The sequence below is a fragment of the Siphateles boraxobius genome, unplaced genomic scaffold (genome assembly GCF_051911475.1).
Source record: "Siphateles boraxobius isolate OS27281-9 unplaced genomic scaffold, OSU_SipBor_1 7, whole genome shotgun sequence".
In the NCBI taxonomy this organism is placed as follows: domain Eukaryota; kingdom Metazoa; phylum Chordata; class Actinopteri; order Cypriniformes; family Leuciscidae; genus Siphateles; species Siphateles boraxobius.
Genome location: NW_027509197.1, coordinates 13,683,284 through 13,702,174, shown reverse-complemented (window position 1 = coordinate 13,702,174; position 18,891 = coordinate 13,683,284). Strand labels below are relative to the sequence as shown.

The following is an 18,891-nucleotide window of genomic DNA, read 5'->3' as shown; positions in this document are numbered from 1 at the left end:
CATGCACTGTATTTATGATTAGGACTTAAAATGAAGATTTACGGTTTTAGATAGGCTATATGTGTCAGTTTCACTAAACGGCACGCGCTCCCTGGCGCGGACATTTAAGAAGGGATGGAAGTTTGCTTCTTGTGATATGCTTGGTGAGTGAAATTATATTTGTATTATCTTTCTGTATATGTATAATGTTCTTTAGATTTTCTGTCTAAAAGTGACCAAAAAGACATAGGTTCACCATCGGTGTCGACCAACTGCTCCATCTCCAAAATGTTCGTACGCATGGGTCAGATTTTGCGTGCAGGTGCGCAAATTTTCCCGTCTAGTTTGTTTTTATAAATCACAACTTGTGCGTCGGAAGTGGCGTACGCCTCTTTCAGGGCCTGTTTTGTGCGTACGTAATGGTTATAAATGAGGCCCCTGGTATATTCATAAATAAGGCAAAACCTAAAATCCATCTACATCAGTATGTATTTATTTGAATTACAGAAGCATTAACAACGTATTGCTGAACAAAATCAAGGTGGAAAAGTAAAGTCAAGAGTAAGTAATCTGTTTTTAAACATGGTGGATTCTCAAAAATACATACAGTATTTTTGTTGCTTTGATGATTATGTCTTATTTTTCATTTTATTTTTTACAAACCTTTACATAACAAAAGAGAATATATTCTGGATCATTTTAAAATGCATAATTTTGATTGAAGTACACAAATTTTTCATTTAGACAACATACGTATGGCAACCCAATATGGGTAAATTCATATGGGCAGCGGCATTACTATAATACAGTAACATAAGAAATCCAGGGGTGTTTTCAGTGTTATGGGTTGTGTTTTTCAGACCTACACCTATGAACTGGAATCTTTAAACCACAAAATCAAATTAACATAACTGTTTTCAATGTATAAATATTTTCCCCAAAAGGCCAATATTGCTCCTAAGGTTTCCAACCTCATTTTCCCAAATTGTACAATTTAGCCCACTATCAAACTGATTGTAATCTCTATACAAAATTGATTCTGATCAATTCAATTACTTGGGGTGCATCAAACTAAATTCATTTTTTTCTATTCTAATCAACACGTACCTTTAAAACACAGATTAGTGTTAAAAATCTATAAAAATACTTCTGAATCTTAAAACTAAAGGTAAATTAATACATTATAAAGGTGCTCTGTTCATAAGTGGTAGTTTTCAAAATACAAAAATGCTACTGTTTATTGCTCTGTTGTGCAAAGACTGATTATTTCTCTTTTTATAATACAAATTTGACCAAATGCTCTAAATACAGAAACATAACCCTGCTCTAAAATTATGTTTACAGTAGACAATCATCAGAATATTTTCTCAAAATAATACACCTTATACCCAAATAAGAAACAGAGTCCAAATCCCAACAGCTGGAAAAAACCCCCAGAAAAGAATTAAAAATCCAAGTCCTACAGAAAAGCCTCCAAACAGCAGAAACTGAGCACCACTAAATAAAGTAACATAAAAGTTTCTCCAACAGAAGCAGCAAAACCAGCAATCAAATGATGTCTTTCCTCAAAATAAAACATTTAAAAATCATGATCACATTTTGTATTTTTTAAGGTTCATCGCCTTTATTATTGTTACTTGTAAACAATTTGAAATGTGTTATGATTTAAATGGTTGATCTCTATACCCAACTGAAAATCATATCTTGTTTTTAAGACTCAGTGCAGTTAAAGGAGGATGGGAGCACAGGGGAAAAGGATTGGCACGGGGCTTTAGTCTTATTACCAGAACATCATGGTTGTGTCCATTCAAATGACAACAGTCATCTCACTCATCTGGGCTGTCTGGATGAACACTCTGATGCTGCTGATAAAGATGAGTGTGTTGTGAAGGATGTGTTGCTGTGAATCAGGCTCACTCCTGTGGATGTGAGAGACTGGTGAAGGTAAAGATCTCAGGCTTCTGTGTTTCTGTCTCCATTCTCCTGAGGCTGAAGCTGCTCTTTCTCTGTACTATCGTCCTGTGGTGGCCGCACGCGTTTAAAGAAGCCCAGCTGAGGAGAAAAAAAACAAGATGAGACATCTAAAGCAAACTATCTATCTATCATTTTTTTTAATAGGCTACTTGTTACTTGCAATTCTGTGACTCATTACATTTTTTTATATAGATGGATGGATGGATAATATAATAAATATATATTTTAACTTATTCTAGAAATAAGTTATTTAGCCCATAGCTTAACTTAGGCTACTTGCAATTCTGTGACCTATGTTTAGCTGTCACTCTGAATAAATGTATTATTTATTTTTATAAAACAAAATTATATATACACACATTTCTTTATATATATCAATATTTAATTACATTTTATTGATAACAGTAAGGACTTAAAACTACTACTACTTCTGACAACGATATTTGTATGTCATCACTATAGAGACTGTTGTGATAAGATAACAGCCATTAATCAATTAGTTTAATGCCCGGTTTCACAGATAAGGCTTAAAAGGATAGGTCACCCAAAAATGAAAATTACCCCATGATTTACTCAGCCTCAAAGTCATCCTAGGTGTATATGACATTCTTCTTTCAGAAGAATACAATCGGAGTTATATTAAAAAATGTCCTGGCTCTTCCAAGCTTTATAATGGAAGTGAATGGCCGTTTCTGTTTGAAGTCCATCAAAGTCCATCCATCCATTATAAAAGTGTTCCACACGGCTATGCGGGGGTTAATAAAGGCCTTCTAAAGTGAATGAGATGTGTTCGTGCAAGAAAGATCCATATTTAAAACTTAAACGACTAAAATAACTAGCTTCCAGCAGACGGCCGTACACATACTACGCAAGTCGACTTGCAGCAAAAGAGTAAAGGCGGGCGTACACGGTGCAAATTCTGGTGGTCGGACGATCGTACGTCCACACACACTTTACGAGTGAATTTATCCGAAAATCGTACGGAGGCAGTGATATACGACACGATTTTACCACCTGCTGAATTCCGCGCCAAAAACCCTGATAAAAACTATGCTCTCTCAGATTGGGGAATCAGTGTTCACCAAATTGGTGACAATGATCACTTACTATTAACAGTCTCAAACCAAGACAATTCGACGGTTGTTGTGGTTATGTTGTTATTTCGACATATGTGTGTGTGCAACAATCAAGATGTCCATTTGTAAATCCAGCTATATTTGCTTCTTATTAATTAAATCCAGGCAATTGGTTGATGAAAAATTAATTAAAATTAAAGGGATAGTTCACCCAAAAATGAAGATTCTGTCAGTATTTACTCGCCCTCACGTTGTTCCAACCCCGTAAGACCTTCGTTCATCTTCGGAACACGAATTAAGATTTTTTGGATGAAATCTGAGAGCTGGATCACTCCTCCATACTAGTCCATAGGATTCTTGAGGTATTGAAACTTACCGGCCTCGAAAACTTATTAAAGACATCGTTAAAATAGTCCAAGTGACTACAGTGGCTCAATATTAAGTTTATCAAGCGATTAGAACACTTTTTGTGCGCAAAAAAAACAAAAATAAAGACTTTATTTCAACTATTCATTTCCTTCTCTCTGGGCCTCGAGTCAGTTCACTACTGTAATGGCGTAAGGTTCTATTGTTGTACGTCACACGCATCACACACATGACCAGCGTCGGCCAATAGTGAGCCTACGTGTGACGTAGCTCTACGCAATTACACTAGTTTAACTGACTAGAGGCCCACAGAGAAGGAAATTAATAGTTGAAATAAAGTCGTTATTTATGTTTGTTTTTGCGCACAAAAAGTGTTCTCGTCGCTTGATAAACTTAATATTGAGCCACTGTAGTCACTTGGACTATTTTAACGATGTCTTTAATAAGTTTGAGGCCGGCAAGTTTCAATCCCTCAAGAAGCCTGTGGAGGAGTTATCCAGCTCTCATATTTCATCAAAAATATCTTAATTCGTGTTCCGAAGATGAACGAAGGTCTTACGGGGTTGGAACAACATGAGGGTGAGTAAATACTGACAGAATTTTCATTTTTGGGTGAACTATCCGTTTAAGATACAATTAATACAAAACGAAATTCACTTTAATGAAAGGCTTTCTACAAAACAAAACTTAATGAAGTGGTCAAAATCATGTCTGGGTGACATGTCTCCCGATATATTGCGTAGGCTATAGGCTACTTTTCATAATCAACAGATGGAAAAAAACCTTATAATAAAAATGAAACTAAATGCGCTTATTTAATGGCTACAACACATAAACAGACTCTTCTGCACATTAATTTAATTCTGAATAAAACATATCTGCAACATTTTTTTGAAGTTCACAAAGAATTGTGCATGCATTTATTAATCATTATGATACTAAAATCATAATAATAGGCCTACTCCCTTTCAATAGTCCAAATTCGCCGTGGCGCTGACATGTTCGTCTTTCTTCTGTGGATTTCTACAGCTCCTGATTGGTTAAATTCAGATAGATCGACAAATCGGCCCATTCAACCGCACACACCTCACGAATTCAAGCCGACAGCTCCCGAACTTTTTAGACATGTTTAAAAATGATTGGGAGGTCGAGAGGTGCTCGGCTCGGCTCGGCTCGCATCTTCCTCGCACACGATACGAGCCGCGACATGTGAGCACAACCGATTTACACGCGATTTTTCCCGAGTGAAAAAAAATCATCTGCGAGCTCGTAAAACAGCAAAAAAAAAAAAAAAACAATCGCACCGTGTACGCCCGCCTTAACCAGTGACGCATGTATGACATAGGATGTAGGAGTATCGTAAGTTTAGACGCCTCTCGCGGTTCAAAAAACAGGGCTTGGCAACAAACTCAAGCTCCTCCGACACATTTCTTTAAAGGGCCCCTATTATGGATTTTTGAAAATGACCTTTCATGTAGTTTGTAACATAGCTCTAAGTGAATGAAAACATCCTGCAAAGTTTTAAATCTGAAAGTGCACCGTATATAAAGTTACTGTCTTTCAAAAGTAAGAGTTGACTCCGGGTCAATGAAATAAATCGTTTTTCAAACAAGTCATAAGCCGTTTCGTTGTGACGTCAAGACGAAACATTAGCATATTGCCCGACCACTTATTGCGTGCACAGACACCAGGGAAAACTTGAACCTCAAACATTGCAACTGATTCCAATGGATGGATACTGGATAGCATCAGGTCGAGAAGATGCTGTGCTCTACAATGTGAAGGTAAAGACAGTTTTTTTTTTTTTTTATTCCTGTGAAGAATCAGTGGTTAAAATTCCTCGGAGTTCAATGCAGGATTCGCAAACCGCTTGCTCTAAAGATGGTGTTCAAAATACTTAGTTTTGAGTTTTATATTGTATTGGTCTCCTGTTAACTGGTTAACTCACATTATTAATACTTCTGCCAATCAGTTGTGGGCCACTATTACTTATAACTGTCTATTAATGCAGATTGTCTGTCGTTCTCACTACTTTGAGGAAAGATTAAGCATGGAGCAAGATTTGTTTTACCAATGTTTATGTTACACCAGTCATTCACGCTAGAGCTTGGCTAATGTGTTGCATACATGCACTGTTATTTATACAGTTTCACGTTGTTATGGCGATGGGCATTTTTGTTTTCAACGAGCACGCTGTACGCGGTTAACCAATCACAAAAGACTGAGCCATCTGGCCAATCAGATTAGAGTAGCTCGCGGAAAGGAGGGATTTAGAGAGATTGATTCATCTGACGAGTCGTTTATGAGTCATTGAAAATGTGGTGATGTGCACATGTATATTATGAGGAAATTAAACAGTTTTTTGACCTTCGATGCATGTAAACCTGTTGTTGGAGACTCCAAAACATAATTAGGAAACTTTAAAATAGCATAATTGGGGCATTTTAAAAATTGTCGTTATAGACTTTTAATTTGTGATCTGTGTTTTGCAAGGGGGTAATCCATCAGCCGGAAACTGAAGCCTTCCGGGGGCCGCCATTGTAGCAGAACTTCACCTGCTGTTAGCATTCCATTGACTCCCATTCATTTTGGGGTTACTTTGACAGCGAATAAATTTACATCAGAGGCGTCCAAAGACTTCATTTTGTCCATTATTTATTTCTAAAGAAACACAACAATGTATTAAAGGCTCCATTACTTTGTATCTTACGTTATGGCCCCGTAGAAGCCGTTTTTGTAAAAATAGGCTACCGATTGCGTCATAACTACGCGACTCTCTGTCGCACTTTAGAGAAATTACTGTATAGACAGGAGGAGAAGCTCGCAGGCAATCTTTTACTGTCTATGAGGCAATCGGGGGGACATAGAGGCATAAAGTCAAGGGAGAAACCCATAAATAGAAAGTCCATAAAAGCAACGGGACAAAATATTTCAACAACATTTTTGAGGAATTAGGTGATTCAGATTTTTCCTGGCACACCTACTTGGAGATTTACAACTGTCAAACTGTCGTCAAGCTCCGTTTTAGCCTGCGCAGTCGCTCACCCATCAGGAAGTGAGTGCCCTAATCGGGCTTCAGTTTTCTCCGTTGAAATCAAGGGGGTCGCTGTGTCCATTTCTTTTACTGTCTATGGTGTTTTGTTTTGCTCAATCCTCTGCGCTTCCACGTTCGTCATTACGTTGTGCGTCAGGTCAGGGGTTAGTCTTCCACTGTAATTCCATGTGTTTGGCCAGAAGCTAGTTATTTTAGTTGATGAAGTTTTAAGCCGTGGTGTAGTCTAGTTTTTTGTAGTGAGTATACTGTTATATACCAGCCCAAGCCCCCCGTACCCCCTCGCCCCCTCTCCATCCCTTGAAATCCTTGACATTTTCTAGTGGGTATACGGCGTATACCTGCGTATCACGTAGACTACACCACTGGTTTTAAGTATGGATATTTTTCTTACACAAATGCATCGCTTCGCTTCAGTAGGCCTTTATTAACCCCCCAGAGCCATGTGGATTACTTTTATCATGGATGGATGCACTTTGATGGACTTCAAATAGAAACTGCCATTCACTGCCATTATAAAGCTTGGAAGAGCCAGGTCATTTTTTAATATAACTGATTGTATTCATCTGAAAGAAGAATGTCATATACCTATGATGACTTGTGGGTGAGTAAATCATGGGCTAATTTTCATTTTTGAAAAGTGAACTAACCTTTTAAACCTAGTCCCAGACTAAAATGCATGTTTGAGCTGTTTTAACTGAAAGCAAGTTGCACTGACATATCTTAAAATATATCAGTGTCATTGTTTTGTCTCAAGATGCACGCCAGTAATGTTTTTTTTTTTCTCACATTTATAAAAGCTACTTAAATGTCCTAATTGAACTAAGGCCTACAGGCTTAATCTAAGCCCTGCTAACTGACGTATACAGATGTTTACCTTATACATGACAAAGATGAGCAGAGCCAGCAGCAGCAGTCCAGCCAGGACAGCCAGAGCCACCACCCATCCTGGGACAGGCTGAGGGGTCTCTGAATTCCAGATCACCTTCAGAGAAGCCTGCAGGACAGAGACACAGGGTCAGTGCAGTCAGTAACAAACACCATACATTCAGTGCACAAATGTGATAAGAACTTACCAATGTTGTGCTGGTTGGTAACTCAGAATTTATATTTTTATATGGCATCTCTATGACACTGAAGGAGGCTGAGGATCGAACATTGTACGATTTGTTTTGACTTTCAGCCTGAAAGGAAAGAAAACCACCACTGTTTTAATATATTAGCATTTGTCCAGTGAAAACAGGATGTTTTAGATCTTAAAGACTTATCAGTGGGGGAAGGAAGAGGGTAACTTTTTACCTTGAGAAACGTGCTCACGGCAAGTCTGGAGTAAATAAATAGAATAGCACTCTGGCCTTTCTCTAGACGACCAATCCAACACTTAATCTCCTGACACTCAGCATTCCCACAATCCTGTTGGGTACACACATACAACTGGACTTGAATACATGCATAATGATCAGATAGACAGTTCAATGGCGTATCTGACAGTGCCAGTGGCACACATGTATAGTGGGGTGAAATGGTTCCCATAAACAAAATTGGTTTGATGGTATTACAACCATGATAATTTATAATACATAATTACATTTAAATAAACACTACCATTCAAAAGTTTGGGGTCGGTAAGATTTTAAAAAGGTTTAAAAAAAAAAAAAAACTCACCTAGTCGGCATTTGATTTAAAAAAATACAGTAAAAAAAAAGTAATATTGTGAAATATTATTACAATTTAAAAATCTAAAAAAAACTTTTTTATTTGAATATATTTTAAAATTTAATTCATTCCTGTGACGGCAAGAGGATGAAATTTCATCAACATTACACCAGTCTACCGAGTCACATGATCCTTTAGAAATCATATATGATAATGTGCTGCTCAAGAAACATTTCTTATTATTATCAATGTTGAAAACAGTTGTGCTGCTGCTTAATATTTTTTTGGATATTGTGATAATCCTTTAAGGATGCTTTGATGAATAGAAAGTTCAAAAGAACAGTATTTATTTAAAATATAAATACTTTGTAACATTAGAAATGTATTTACTGTCATTTAAATGCATCCTTGCAGAGAAAAAAAAAATTACTGACCGCATACTCTTGAACAATAGTATGATATAGTAATGCAGTGTAAAACTGCTGCAAACACTTCACAGACAGTGGCAACTGTTAAAGGTGTGACAATACCAGAATCTCCAGGTTTTCTTCCTCTTGTTTGTCCTCCAGGTCTCTGCGGTGGACGCTGTGTCTCTTCCCCCCCTCTGCTCTGTCTCCACTGGCAGATGTCTCATTTTTGTCAGTTAATCTGGGATTCTAGGTAAAAGCAAAAGCATCATTTTATCACTGGATTATTATACAAGATCCTAAGTACAATCTAATTGTAAACAAGCAAAGTTTTGTCTCTGCACACTTTTAAAATATGGTGTAATTAAAGGGATGGTTCACTCAAAAATGAAAATTCTGTCATCATTTGCTTACCCTCAAGTTGTTCCAAACCTGTATGAATTTCTTTCTTCTGCTGAACAAAAAAGAAGATCTTTTGAAGAATGTCGGTAACTCAAACAGTAAATGGGGCCCATTGACTTCCATAGTATTCCATAGTAAATCAACTGTTTGATTACTGACATTCTTCAAAATATCTTCTTTTGTGTTCAGCAGAGAAACTTGAAATTAGCTAGAAATTAACCACAGTATTACATATAAAAAAATGTACTTTCATGAATCGATTGTGGGATACATACAGTGACATTAAGAGGGTTGAGTTCCCTGTTTGAGCTGCAATTCATGTTTCCGTCCACTTCAAACTTGGTGATGTAGAGCAGAGAGCCGTTGTTGAATCTGTAGGGCAACCGCACATCCAAAATGGCCTTACTGAATGTACTGGGTCCTCTGTTCCGTAGCTGGGACGATCAGTGATTACAGAAGATAGGAACAATTTCGTAAACTACGCACCGTAGAAGCTTAATAGATGTATAATGTCTTTGACCAATGATAGTCACAGCATTTTTTTACCTCATAGATGTGCTGTACAAGAGGTCCAATATCATCCTCCAGAACAGGACTGTCTTTTGGCTGCCAGTTAGCGATGGGTAAGAACACCTGCTCTGGTGCAGACACCCTGCACAAGATAGAGCCGATAATACACAGTGAGAAAGTCTATTAAGTCAGCTTTTTCCATATTCCACATCATTCTAAATAACAAGTTCGCCTTTTTAAACTTTAATCTAAATTTAATAACTTATTGCAACAACAAAGTAAAATGTGTGCTGAACGGCATTTTGTGTTGATTTTAAAATTGAGATAATAATAAAAAAAAACAGTTCACATAATATGCGTCACATAAATGTAACCGAAATAAGATATAAAGCATCATACCCTCTTAATTCCACTTTGGCCAACACCGCAAGCTTTGTGACAACGGAGACCAGATTGCTGGTTTTGTTGAACTGATTTGAGCTGGAAACAAAGGCGAATTATTTACTTTCACAATCGAGCAGAAGGTGGTGCTGTTGTTTCAAATACTGACAGACATTTCATTCATTCAGAGACAAAAATCCACGAAATAATACCATGGACTAGCCTTTAAGTTATAAATATGCAGTATATATCATTAAGGTTCAGATGGATGTGAGGGTGTGAAGAAAGAGTGAGAGACAGGAAGCAAAGCAGGATGTTCTCAAACAGAGACAAAGACAGCTGTTCCCTGTAATTACCATGTTAAAAAAGTCACTGGCAGTCAGCAGGGAACTGTAGGATTAGAAGAGGGAACTGCTTGAAGTTTTATTGATTTAAATAAAGACAGGAAGTGGAAATACTTGTATGTTTAGAAAACCTTTGCTTTACATTTGTTTCTAATGGCCCTCGTTGAGTTACAGACGACTTTTAATTAGTATAAGCAAAGATTCTCTATCAACTGTGCTATTGTAATAGCAAGCATTAATTAAAATACCTCTTTATCTGCAAGTCAAACTTGACTTCTGTGTCCTGTTCGGAGAGCTGGTGCACGCTGAAGCGCAAGCCTGCTGCTATCTAAACCACACAATTTTACAGAAAAACTTCAAATGAAATAAAACAGATAATTTATGTGTTACAGTATGCAACAATATAAATAAATTAAATAACGTTTGGTACAGATAAATATGCAGATAACTCAGCTCGGAAAGTCTGGTGGTCACCTTAGTTCCTCCTTTCATTGGGTTTCCAAGATCACACACCACCACTCTGGTCTGATTCTCTTTCTTGAATGCACAGGACAGTCTAGACAATGTCTGAGATACATAAATAACAGATGAAACCTAAAACTATCTTAAATGATTTTACTACACTACACACACACACAAATTTTGGGGAGGAAAAAAAGTTTTTTTTTTTAAATGTTTTGAAAGAAATCTCTCACGCAGGCTGCATTTGATTAAAACAACAACAACAACAATAATAAAACAGTAATATGGTGGAAATATTATTAAAATTGAAAATAATCGTTTTCTATTTTAATATATTTTAAAATGTTAATTTATTTATGTGCTGGCAAAGCTGTATTTCCAGCATTATCACTCCAGTCTTCAGTGTCACATGATCTTTCAGAAATCATTGTAATATGTTGATTTTGGAGATACTTTTATTGTGATTAATGCTGAAGACATTTGTGCTGCATAATATGTTTGTGGAAATTGATACACTTTTTTTTCAGGATTTTTTTAATTAATAGAAAGCTAGAAAACACAATTTATTTGAAATAGACAACTTTAATAACATTATAAATGTCTTTACTGTCACTTTTGATAAATTTAATGCACCCTTACTGAATAAAAGTATTAATTAAAATCTTACTGACCCCAAACTTTGAAAGTTTATGCAGAAAAACTAAATGATCTTGGTTCCAAAAAATGTATTCTTCATCAACCAGCTGCTTATTTTTTATAGCAAATAATTAATCAATAATCCTGAAGTTAAAATTACACTAAATGGTCTTAATGGGGAAATGCTTTCTGTAATTTTGTTAACTCTTTCTTCAACTTTAAATCTTTCCCCATCAGCATTTTTGACAATTTTCACAAAAGTGGCATGGCCCCCAAAATATTTTGTTGTACGAATAGCTAATCATGCAATACATCAAAAGAAATAACAGAGCCTATTGTTTCAAACAAACAAACAAAACAAATGTTTTTTTAAATGACTACAACATGCATAAGCAATGCTTTTATTGCTTGTTTCTGCTTCTTTTTTGTCTGTGTTTTGATCAGGAGATTCTCAACTCTTTCAGAAGATGCATAATAGCGCCCCCCTACCGTATAACAGTGAAAACACAGAAAGCTGGAAACTGGCGGGGGAAAAAGTTAAGTAATCCGACTACTGTCCAAACTAATCCCAAACAACTTTTACTTGTATTTACAATTATAGAGACGAGTAACAAACAGCATGTCACAGATGCTGTCCATGAAGTTTAACTTATTAAATCCCTTAAAAACCAGCATTTATTATACAACATTAGTTGTCTCTTTACATAAGGTTACAGTGCGCTTTATCGGGTGAAGAGAGGCCCACTGCTCACCTCAATGTTACGCACGACCCCAATGAAATCTGCCTGAGATGGTAGGGTGACGATAAGGTCGGCCTCATAAGCCCCCTCTCCTCCATTCTCTGCTATGACGTCTAGGGTCAGGGGGTTATCGTCACCTATGTAGATCTCTTTCTGGTCACTGGAGCACAAAACAACAATCAAACATACAGGCGCACACATAGTTAATCTCCAGCTCTATGCCGCCAGACAACACAGTGGAATTTAAGGCTCAGATGAACCAATGACTCACCTCACAACAGACAGTTTTAAGTCTGGCTTGCAAATATTGTCTTCACCACAATCCAGGAGTATGTGGGCCTGGAAAATCACAAGGGATTACGGAATATTAAAGACCGTTTCTGTTTTTAGACAATGCTATTTAATGGTGATTGTTTGAGGAGTCAGCATGCAAGTCTTTGGTTAGTGGCAGATTTCATCTTTTGAGTGGCTGCTGCACAATATATCGTCTAGTTCATGGTTCCCACAGTTTTTACCCAATGAATTTCCATGGTTTTCTAGTCTTTAATGATAAATGGATAAATATAAAAAAACTAAAATAACATAAATCGATTCACTAGGTCGGCTGATTTGCTGATGTATACGTTAGTTCATTGACAGATTGATGTTACAGCTAATGGTCATGAAAAACTTTTTTTCCGAAAATGTAGGCTTGTCAGTGATGTGTAACGTTATCTATGCAGTGTTAGGTAAAACTGTCAGAAATGATTTGCGCAAACATGAAACGATCGAAACGGCTCAATTTGAGGCAGGGGAAAACATAAGGAGATTAAAACAAAAACACTGGATGTATTTCTATCATATATCATTATCATATATTATGGTTGTGTACAGGCACTGCCAACACACATTTTGTAAAAGTGCATGTACCATTATATGACCTCTTTAACTCAACCATGGCAGCCATATACAGTATATGAACCTCATTCATCTTTTCTACAGACACTGAGATCATTCTGGAGTATATGAAACATGCATTTCCCCCACCAACCCACCCATAGAGCAAACAACATTAAAAAAAGTCAGTAAGATTAAAAAAATAATAATACTACTCCTATTCAGCAAGGATGCGTTAAATTGATCAAACGTACTAGATTTAAATATATAAAATAATGAATAATGTTACAAAAGATTTCTATTTCAAATAGACACTGTCCGTTTGAACATTCCAGTCACCAGATAATCCTAAAAAAATGTATTCTAGTTTCCACAAAAATATGAACAGTTTTCAAAATTAATTAACACAAATTAGCACACAATAACAATGATTTCTGAATGATCATGTGACACTGAAGACTGGAGTAATGATGCTGAAAATTCAGCTTTGCCATCACAGGAAAAATATATTTAAATAAAAAGCCATTATTTTAAAATGTAATAATATTTCTCAGTATTACTGTAATTGTAGTTATTTTGATCAAATAAATGCAGCCTTGGTGGGCATATTAGAGTTCTTTCAAAAGCCTAAAAAAATAAATCTTACTGAACTTTAACTTTTGAAAGATAGTGTATAACTTATGCAGTGCCGAGTGTTGGGAAAGTTCACTTTCTACATAAACTAGTTCCAAGTTCAGTTCACAAATTTTAAAATGAACTAGTTCAGTTCATAGTTCATACTTCACAATTTTGAACTAAGTTCACGGTTCCAAAAAATGAACTAGTTCATAGTTCTTTTTTTCCATATGTTGCTGCGAGCTATTTTTTTTTAAATTATTGCCACAACCCATATACAACCACAGACAGCGGTTACTTTGTCGGCGGGCAAAGTTTGTACAGAAATGTAAGATTTTTCCCATCCTCACCGACCTTGTCTTAAAACTGATCATACGATACGACGCCTCCTCGCTGCTTTGTCGACTAACGTTACATGCTGCTTTTTGTTTTGATGACGTATGCGGCGGCCGCGGTGCGACACTGGTGGCTTGTGTTGCCAGATTGGGTGTTTTTTTCGCTACATATTAAGCCTTGTTTAGTGTGTTTTATCCGGGGTTTCGTCTGGAAGACTCTATATAAATCTGGCACCCTATTGAACGAAGTTAAACTGAGAGAGAGTGCGTTCACAGACACCAGAATGAACGCGTTCACAATAACGTTCATCAGGCAGTAATACAGTACGTTCAGTTCACGTTCGCCCAAAATATGAACGAGTTCATGAACTATCGTTCAATGAACGCGTTCAGGCACAACACTGGCAGTGCCCCATGTAACCAGAGGTCTAGTATGGGAAACAGTTGTACCTGCTTGGTGACATTTGTAGGTGTAGATTGGTCAAGGATAGGCAACAGGCCAGTCTTATCTGCTGCTGTTTTGTAATCCAAGCTGTACTCCATAAATACAGAGATGGGTGTGATCTTATCCCTGAATTCTGAGTCATCCTGTTGAGAGAGAGAGAGAGAGAGAGAGAGAGAGAGAGAGAGGACAGAGAGAGAAATGGGGCCTCTATATCAATGAGCTCAAGGCTGGGGAATTTCAGTCCAGCTTACAAGCTGTACAACATGCTCTTTTATGTCCAGAAAAGAGAGCTTTGGCTTTCCAGGTTAAATCCTTCTTTAGCTCTGTAACACATTGTTCCTTTTTGAAAACAAAATAACGGCATATTCTAGTGCCAAACATCTGGGCTATCTGCCACCACAGCTTTAAATGCAGCGCAAACACATATTTGATGACATAAAGGCCTCAGCACTTCTTCAGCTGGCCAAGAAAAGCAAAACTACACTAAACTTTTCACAGCCCAATACCAGCAAAATAGTCACATAGGGAATCTCTGTGTTCCTGTATCTCAACTGGTAGAACATGACGTTCATGGGTTTAATTTCCTATAAAACAAACAGTATAACTCGCCTGCACTGCAAGATGCTTTGGATAAAAACATGTCAATTGCATAAATGTGAATGGATTCACTCACTATTAAATAAGCCTGAAGTTCCTCACAGGCCGGCCCCTGGTTGTTGGAGACGGTCATGTTCTTTGAATAATGAGACATCTTGTTGTGGAGGAACAGCACCCGTTTGGTGGCTCCCTTGTGTTTGAGGCGGTCTAGCGTCAGATCCACTTGGAAAACTGTGAATGAAAGGGTTTTCCTGTTCAGTCAGTATTTTTTTTCAGTTCAATCCAAACAGTAATAAAAAAAGCAATAAATCCAGAAGGAATGTAGGAGTTAAGGCTCAATCAAACCAAGGATGATAACTATTATGATAACGATAAAGTAACAATATCATTGTAATTACTAACAGAATGATTTTTTAAAGAGCTCAAGAATATAAAGTACAAGAACTGCAGCAAGAACTACATAATAAACAACAGAGCTTTTAAAAGAAAGCTCTTTTAAAAGAAAGAGGCGATTTAAAGGTAACAACCAAACAATTTTTTTCTGCAAATTAAACTGTTTAGAACACAAGCAGTCAACCCTGAAACCTTTAAACGCTGTGATACCCTTCAATCTCTGAAAGCATTCAGCTGTTTTAAACTCAGTCTGCCTCAAATAACATGGGGTTAAAGGTCTTGCTCAAAAGACAAAACAGTTATATAAATAACTGTATAAACTGTACAAATAAGAATCAAAATTTAAATAATTGTTTTTGGGCTGGCACCAATGATTATTTTGGTAATCGAGTAGTCGGTTGATTATTTTGATGATTAATCAGTTCCTATTTTGTGGCATAAAAATAGACTTAGATAAACAATAGTCTTTAAAATGACTTAAAATACATATATAGGCTATGTATAATAACAATAATAATATGTTCAAATAAAATAATCAAAAGCAAGTAACCATATGGTTTTATTGAACAACACTGTTAAAATACATCATGTTATATAAAGAAAGATGATCTTATGGAAAGTGCCCCATGCCAATCTCTAGATATGGTGAAGGGTGTGTGATGATGTGGGGATATTTTAATTCCAAAGGCCAAGGGAACTTTATCAGGATGCATAGTATCCTGGATCCATGAAATAACTGGCCTTTAAAAATAAAAATCTGCCTGCCTCTATGGGAATTTAACATAGGGGGGCAATGACTTATGCACCCTGTATTTTAAGGAAGAACATTTATTTATTTATGATACATTATTCATAGACAAAGAAAATTGGTGTCCTTAAAGGTTGGATTTTTCCTCATTTTTACAATTAAGCCATTAAGATCAATTTCCAAAAGATGATTTTTTATTCCTCTTTTTAGGCAACTTTAGCATGGGGGGGCCTAACTTATTCACACCACTGTACATTTCCATTGTTTTCCTATGTAAACGCGCTAGCTCGCGTCTTGCGTGTTTTTTTCAGCGTCTCGCGCATGATACGGCGTTCTCAAAACGCGGTGCTCAAGTTGAAATCAGTTCAACTTTTATTTAGTTTTTTAAAACGCGTCTCGAGTCCTTATGTTTTTCCCCATTCCACTGCCCGCATCTTGTATTTTTCAAAGCAAAAACGCATTCTGTATGAACCAGCCCTAATAATGCGGTTCATCGATTCTTGTTCATGGAATACGTCACTTACGGTATTTTGCCGGTTAATTGGAAGTGGGTAAATTGCAATTAAGGACTTTTTAAAATAGAGTACTCAAATTTAATTGAGGAATCATGACAGCCATATTTGAATATATTTTAAAATGTAGTAAGTTCCTGTGATGGCAAAGCTGAATTTTCAGCATCCATTACACCATTTCTTATAATTATCAATGTTGAACACAGTTGTGCTGCTTAAAATTGTTGTGGAAAGTTAAATTTTTTCCAGGATTGTTTGATAAATAGAAAGTTTTAAAAGAACAGCATTTAGTTGAAATAGAAATATTTAGAAGTGTTTTGAACATTATAAATGTCTTTACTGTCTCTTTTGATCAAATTAATGTGTCCTTGCTGAATAAAAAAAATAATAAAAAAAGTACCTCAAACTTTTGAATAGTAGTGCATTCACCTACTCTCAAATCAAAACAACTGACACACAGTGTGATTTTCAACTGCAAGCAGCAGATCCATTTATAGCAAGCCTTGCACCGTACACATCCGCACCTTGAACTTGCATAACGGCAGCCATTAGCTCAACCAGAGCATAGGAGAACTTCAAAGCACACAGAGAAATAATGAATTGGAATCATGGTCTGTGGTCTCTGAACAGTGGGCTGCAGGTCTGGTAGCCATTACACCCCAGACTGTGAGATCCATGTGAAGGCTTTGTGAGCACCGGACGCTGGGCTTTTAATGGCTCTGCACCGTATGTCCGGCTCCAAACACACTGATGCCTGACACTTCGAGCTCTAGTTTCCCCCCGCAGCCATGCTCATAACACACACACCGCAACAGCAGGACTCTGTTTACAGCTGCAATGAGCTTCTGCTACTTGCGATAATAGGTTCCATTGCCCTGTATATTATATGTTTCAATAATTTGCATATATGAAAAAATAAGTACTTACAAAGGGAAGACTCCGCTCCTTTTCCATTTGCCTTCAGACAGTATTTCACAGTGAAGCTAAGGGATAGAATTAGAGTAGAATTGTGTTAATGCACATTGTTTTCTTGATATTCTCAATGCATAATAGTCAAGGCATATAACTACGCGTTATATATAAATAAATAAAAAAACAGGAAAAAGGTTGAGTTTATATTAGGGATATTTAAAATATTTTTACTATGATTTTGCAGGTGATGTAATACGATTTTAAGATGATTTTAATGCACTTTTATTTGGCCATTATGTTTACATCATTCATGAAACATTTTGCATCTAAATGGCTACGATGACGGTTTGGCTGAAATAGTTTGATGAAAAAACCTTGACCCACCAGGAAACTGTGGTGGTTGTTCCAGGCAGGATGCAGCTTTTGTCTTCAGGGTTCAGAATCTGTGGGCTGATATCCAGTGTGGTGTTCACACTGATGACAGGACGAGCCCTAACAACACAAAACAAGCAGGTATCATCAGTCTGCCATTTTAGATTGGCTCCTTATAGTGTAAGATGGCAGACAATCACAGACAAATCATTAAAACATTGCAATTTAGTTTTAAAGGATCATTTTAGTTTAGCTTTACATGACTCCCTGAGAATTAAACAGGCTATCGTTGTTGCTGTACCTTTAAGAAGTCTATATGTAAAATACCTCTGTTATGATTGGCTATTCACCCTGCATATAAATTACTGCCTAATTCACAGACCCATTGAGAGTCAATCAATGCCTGGTGGTCTTCCATGTACAAATATAGATGATGGGAAATGTTCCACTGTTATTTTTTTTTAATTCAAGCCGTAATTGCCTTCACTACTTGCACATAAACCAAATTAAATGCTGCTGAATTAAATGAGACCACCTGCAATATCTTAACCGTCCTGATCATAAAATTATATCGAACCCATGTGTGATTTCAAAGTGCAGAGTAAGCATACTGTACCTGTACAGAACAGCTTTGTCAGCGCCAAACACCCCCACAATCAGGTCTACAAAAGGACAGAGAGTGGGAGAAAGAGAATGAGAAGAGTAAACGAGAAGAAGTAACTTGGAATTTAGGTGACAGGATCTTATTAGTTGTGAAACACTGGAGAAAATGAGTGAATGTGTACAACAGCAATGAGTGTTGAAATCTAACCAGGGTATCCGTTCTGATCAACATCTGTGCCTCCGTGCATGGCGTAACCAAAGCTAGAAGGCATGGAAGCAGACGCCCATGTTCCTTCTAAAACTTGAGAGGCCACAGGATTCGGCCCTGTGGGACGCCCGTTATGGATGTACACCAGGCCACGGTGGAACTGCCCACCATATGGGGCAGCAATAGCCACATCTGAGAAAATACAGAGGGATTAAATATAAAACCGGTCTGGTTATTGAGTAAATGCCATGGGCAGTATTGTTTTATATATGCCAGTACAGCCATTGCTC

At 36.9% G+C, this 18,891-nt stretch overlaps 1 protein-coding gene across 1 annotated transcript in view; it reads right to left on the bottom strand.

Annotated features, from left to right (window-relative positions):
• Positions 1–450: 450 nt before the first annotated feature.
• Positions 451–18,891, bottom strand: part of itgav (integrin, alpha V) — a 36,067-nt gene continuing 17,626 nt past the window's right edge. The window contains exons 13-30 of the mRNA XM_077216161.1: positions 18,602–18,793; positions 18,407–18,452; positions 17,803–17,910; positions 17,434–17,489; positions 14,930–15,084; positions 14,262–14,399; positions 12,257–12,324; positions 11,998–12,145; positions 10,622–10,714; positions 10,396–10,475; positions 9,822–9,902; positions 9,459–9,564; positions 9,188–9,346; positions 8,634–8,759; positions 7,747–7,860; positions 7,524–7,631; positions 7,325–7,444; positions 451–2,031 (exon numbers count right to left, since the gene is read on the bottom strand). Coding sequence (XP_077072276.1) covers positions 1,933–2,031; positions 7,325–7,444; positions 7,524–7,631; positions 7,747–7,860; positions 8,634–8,759; positions 9,188–9,346; positions 9,459–9,564; positions 9,822–9,902; positions 10,396–10,475; positions 10,622–10,714; positions 11,998–12,145; positions 12,257–12,324; positions 14,262–14,399; positions 14,930–15,084; positions 17,434–17,489; positions 17,803–17,910; positions 18,407–18,452; positions 18,602–18,793 — 1,997 coding nt within the window. The 3' untranslated portion in view covers positions 451–1,932. The remainder of the gene's footprint in view (positions 2,032–7,324; positions 7,445–7,523; positions 7,632–7,746; positions 7,861–8,633; positions 8,760–9,187; positions 9,347–9,458; positions 9,565–9,821; positions 9,903–10,395; positions 10,476–10,621; positions 10,715–11,997; positions 12,146–12,256; positions 12,325–14,261; positions 14,400–14,929; positions 15,085–17,433; positions 17,490–17,802; positions 17,911–18,406; positions 18,453–18,601; positions 18,794–18,891) is intronic.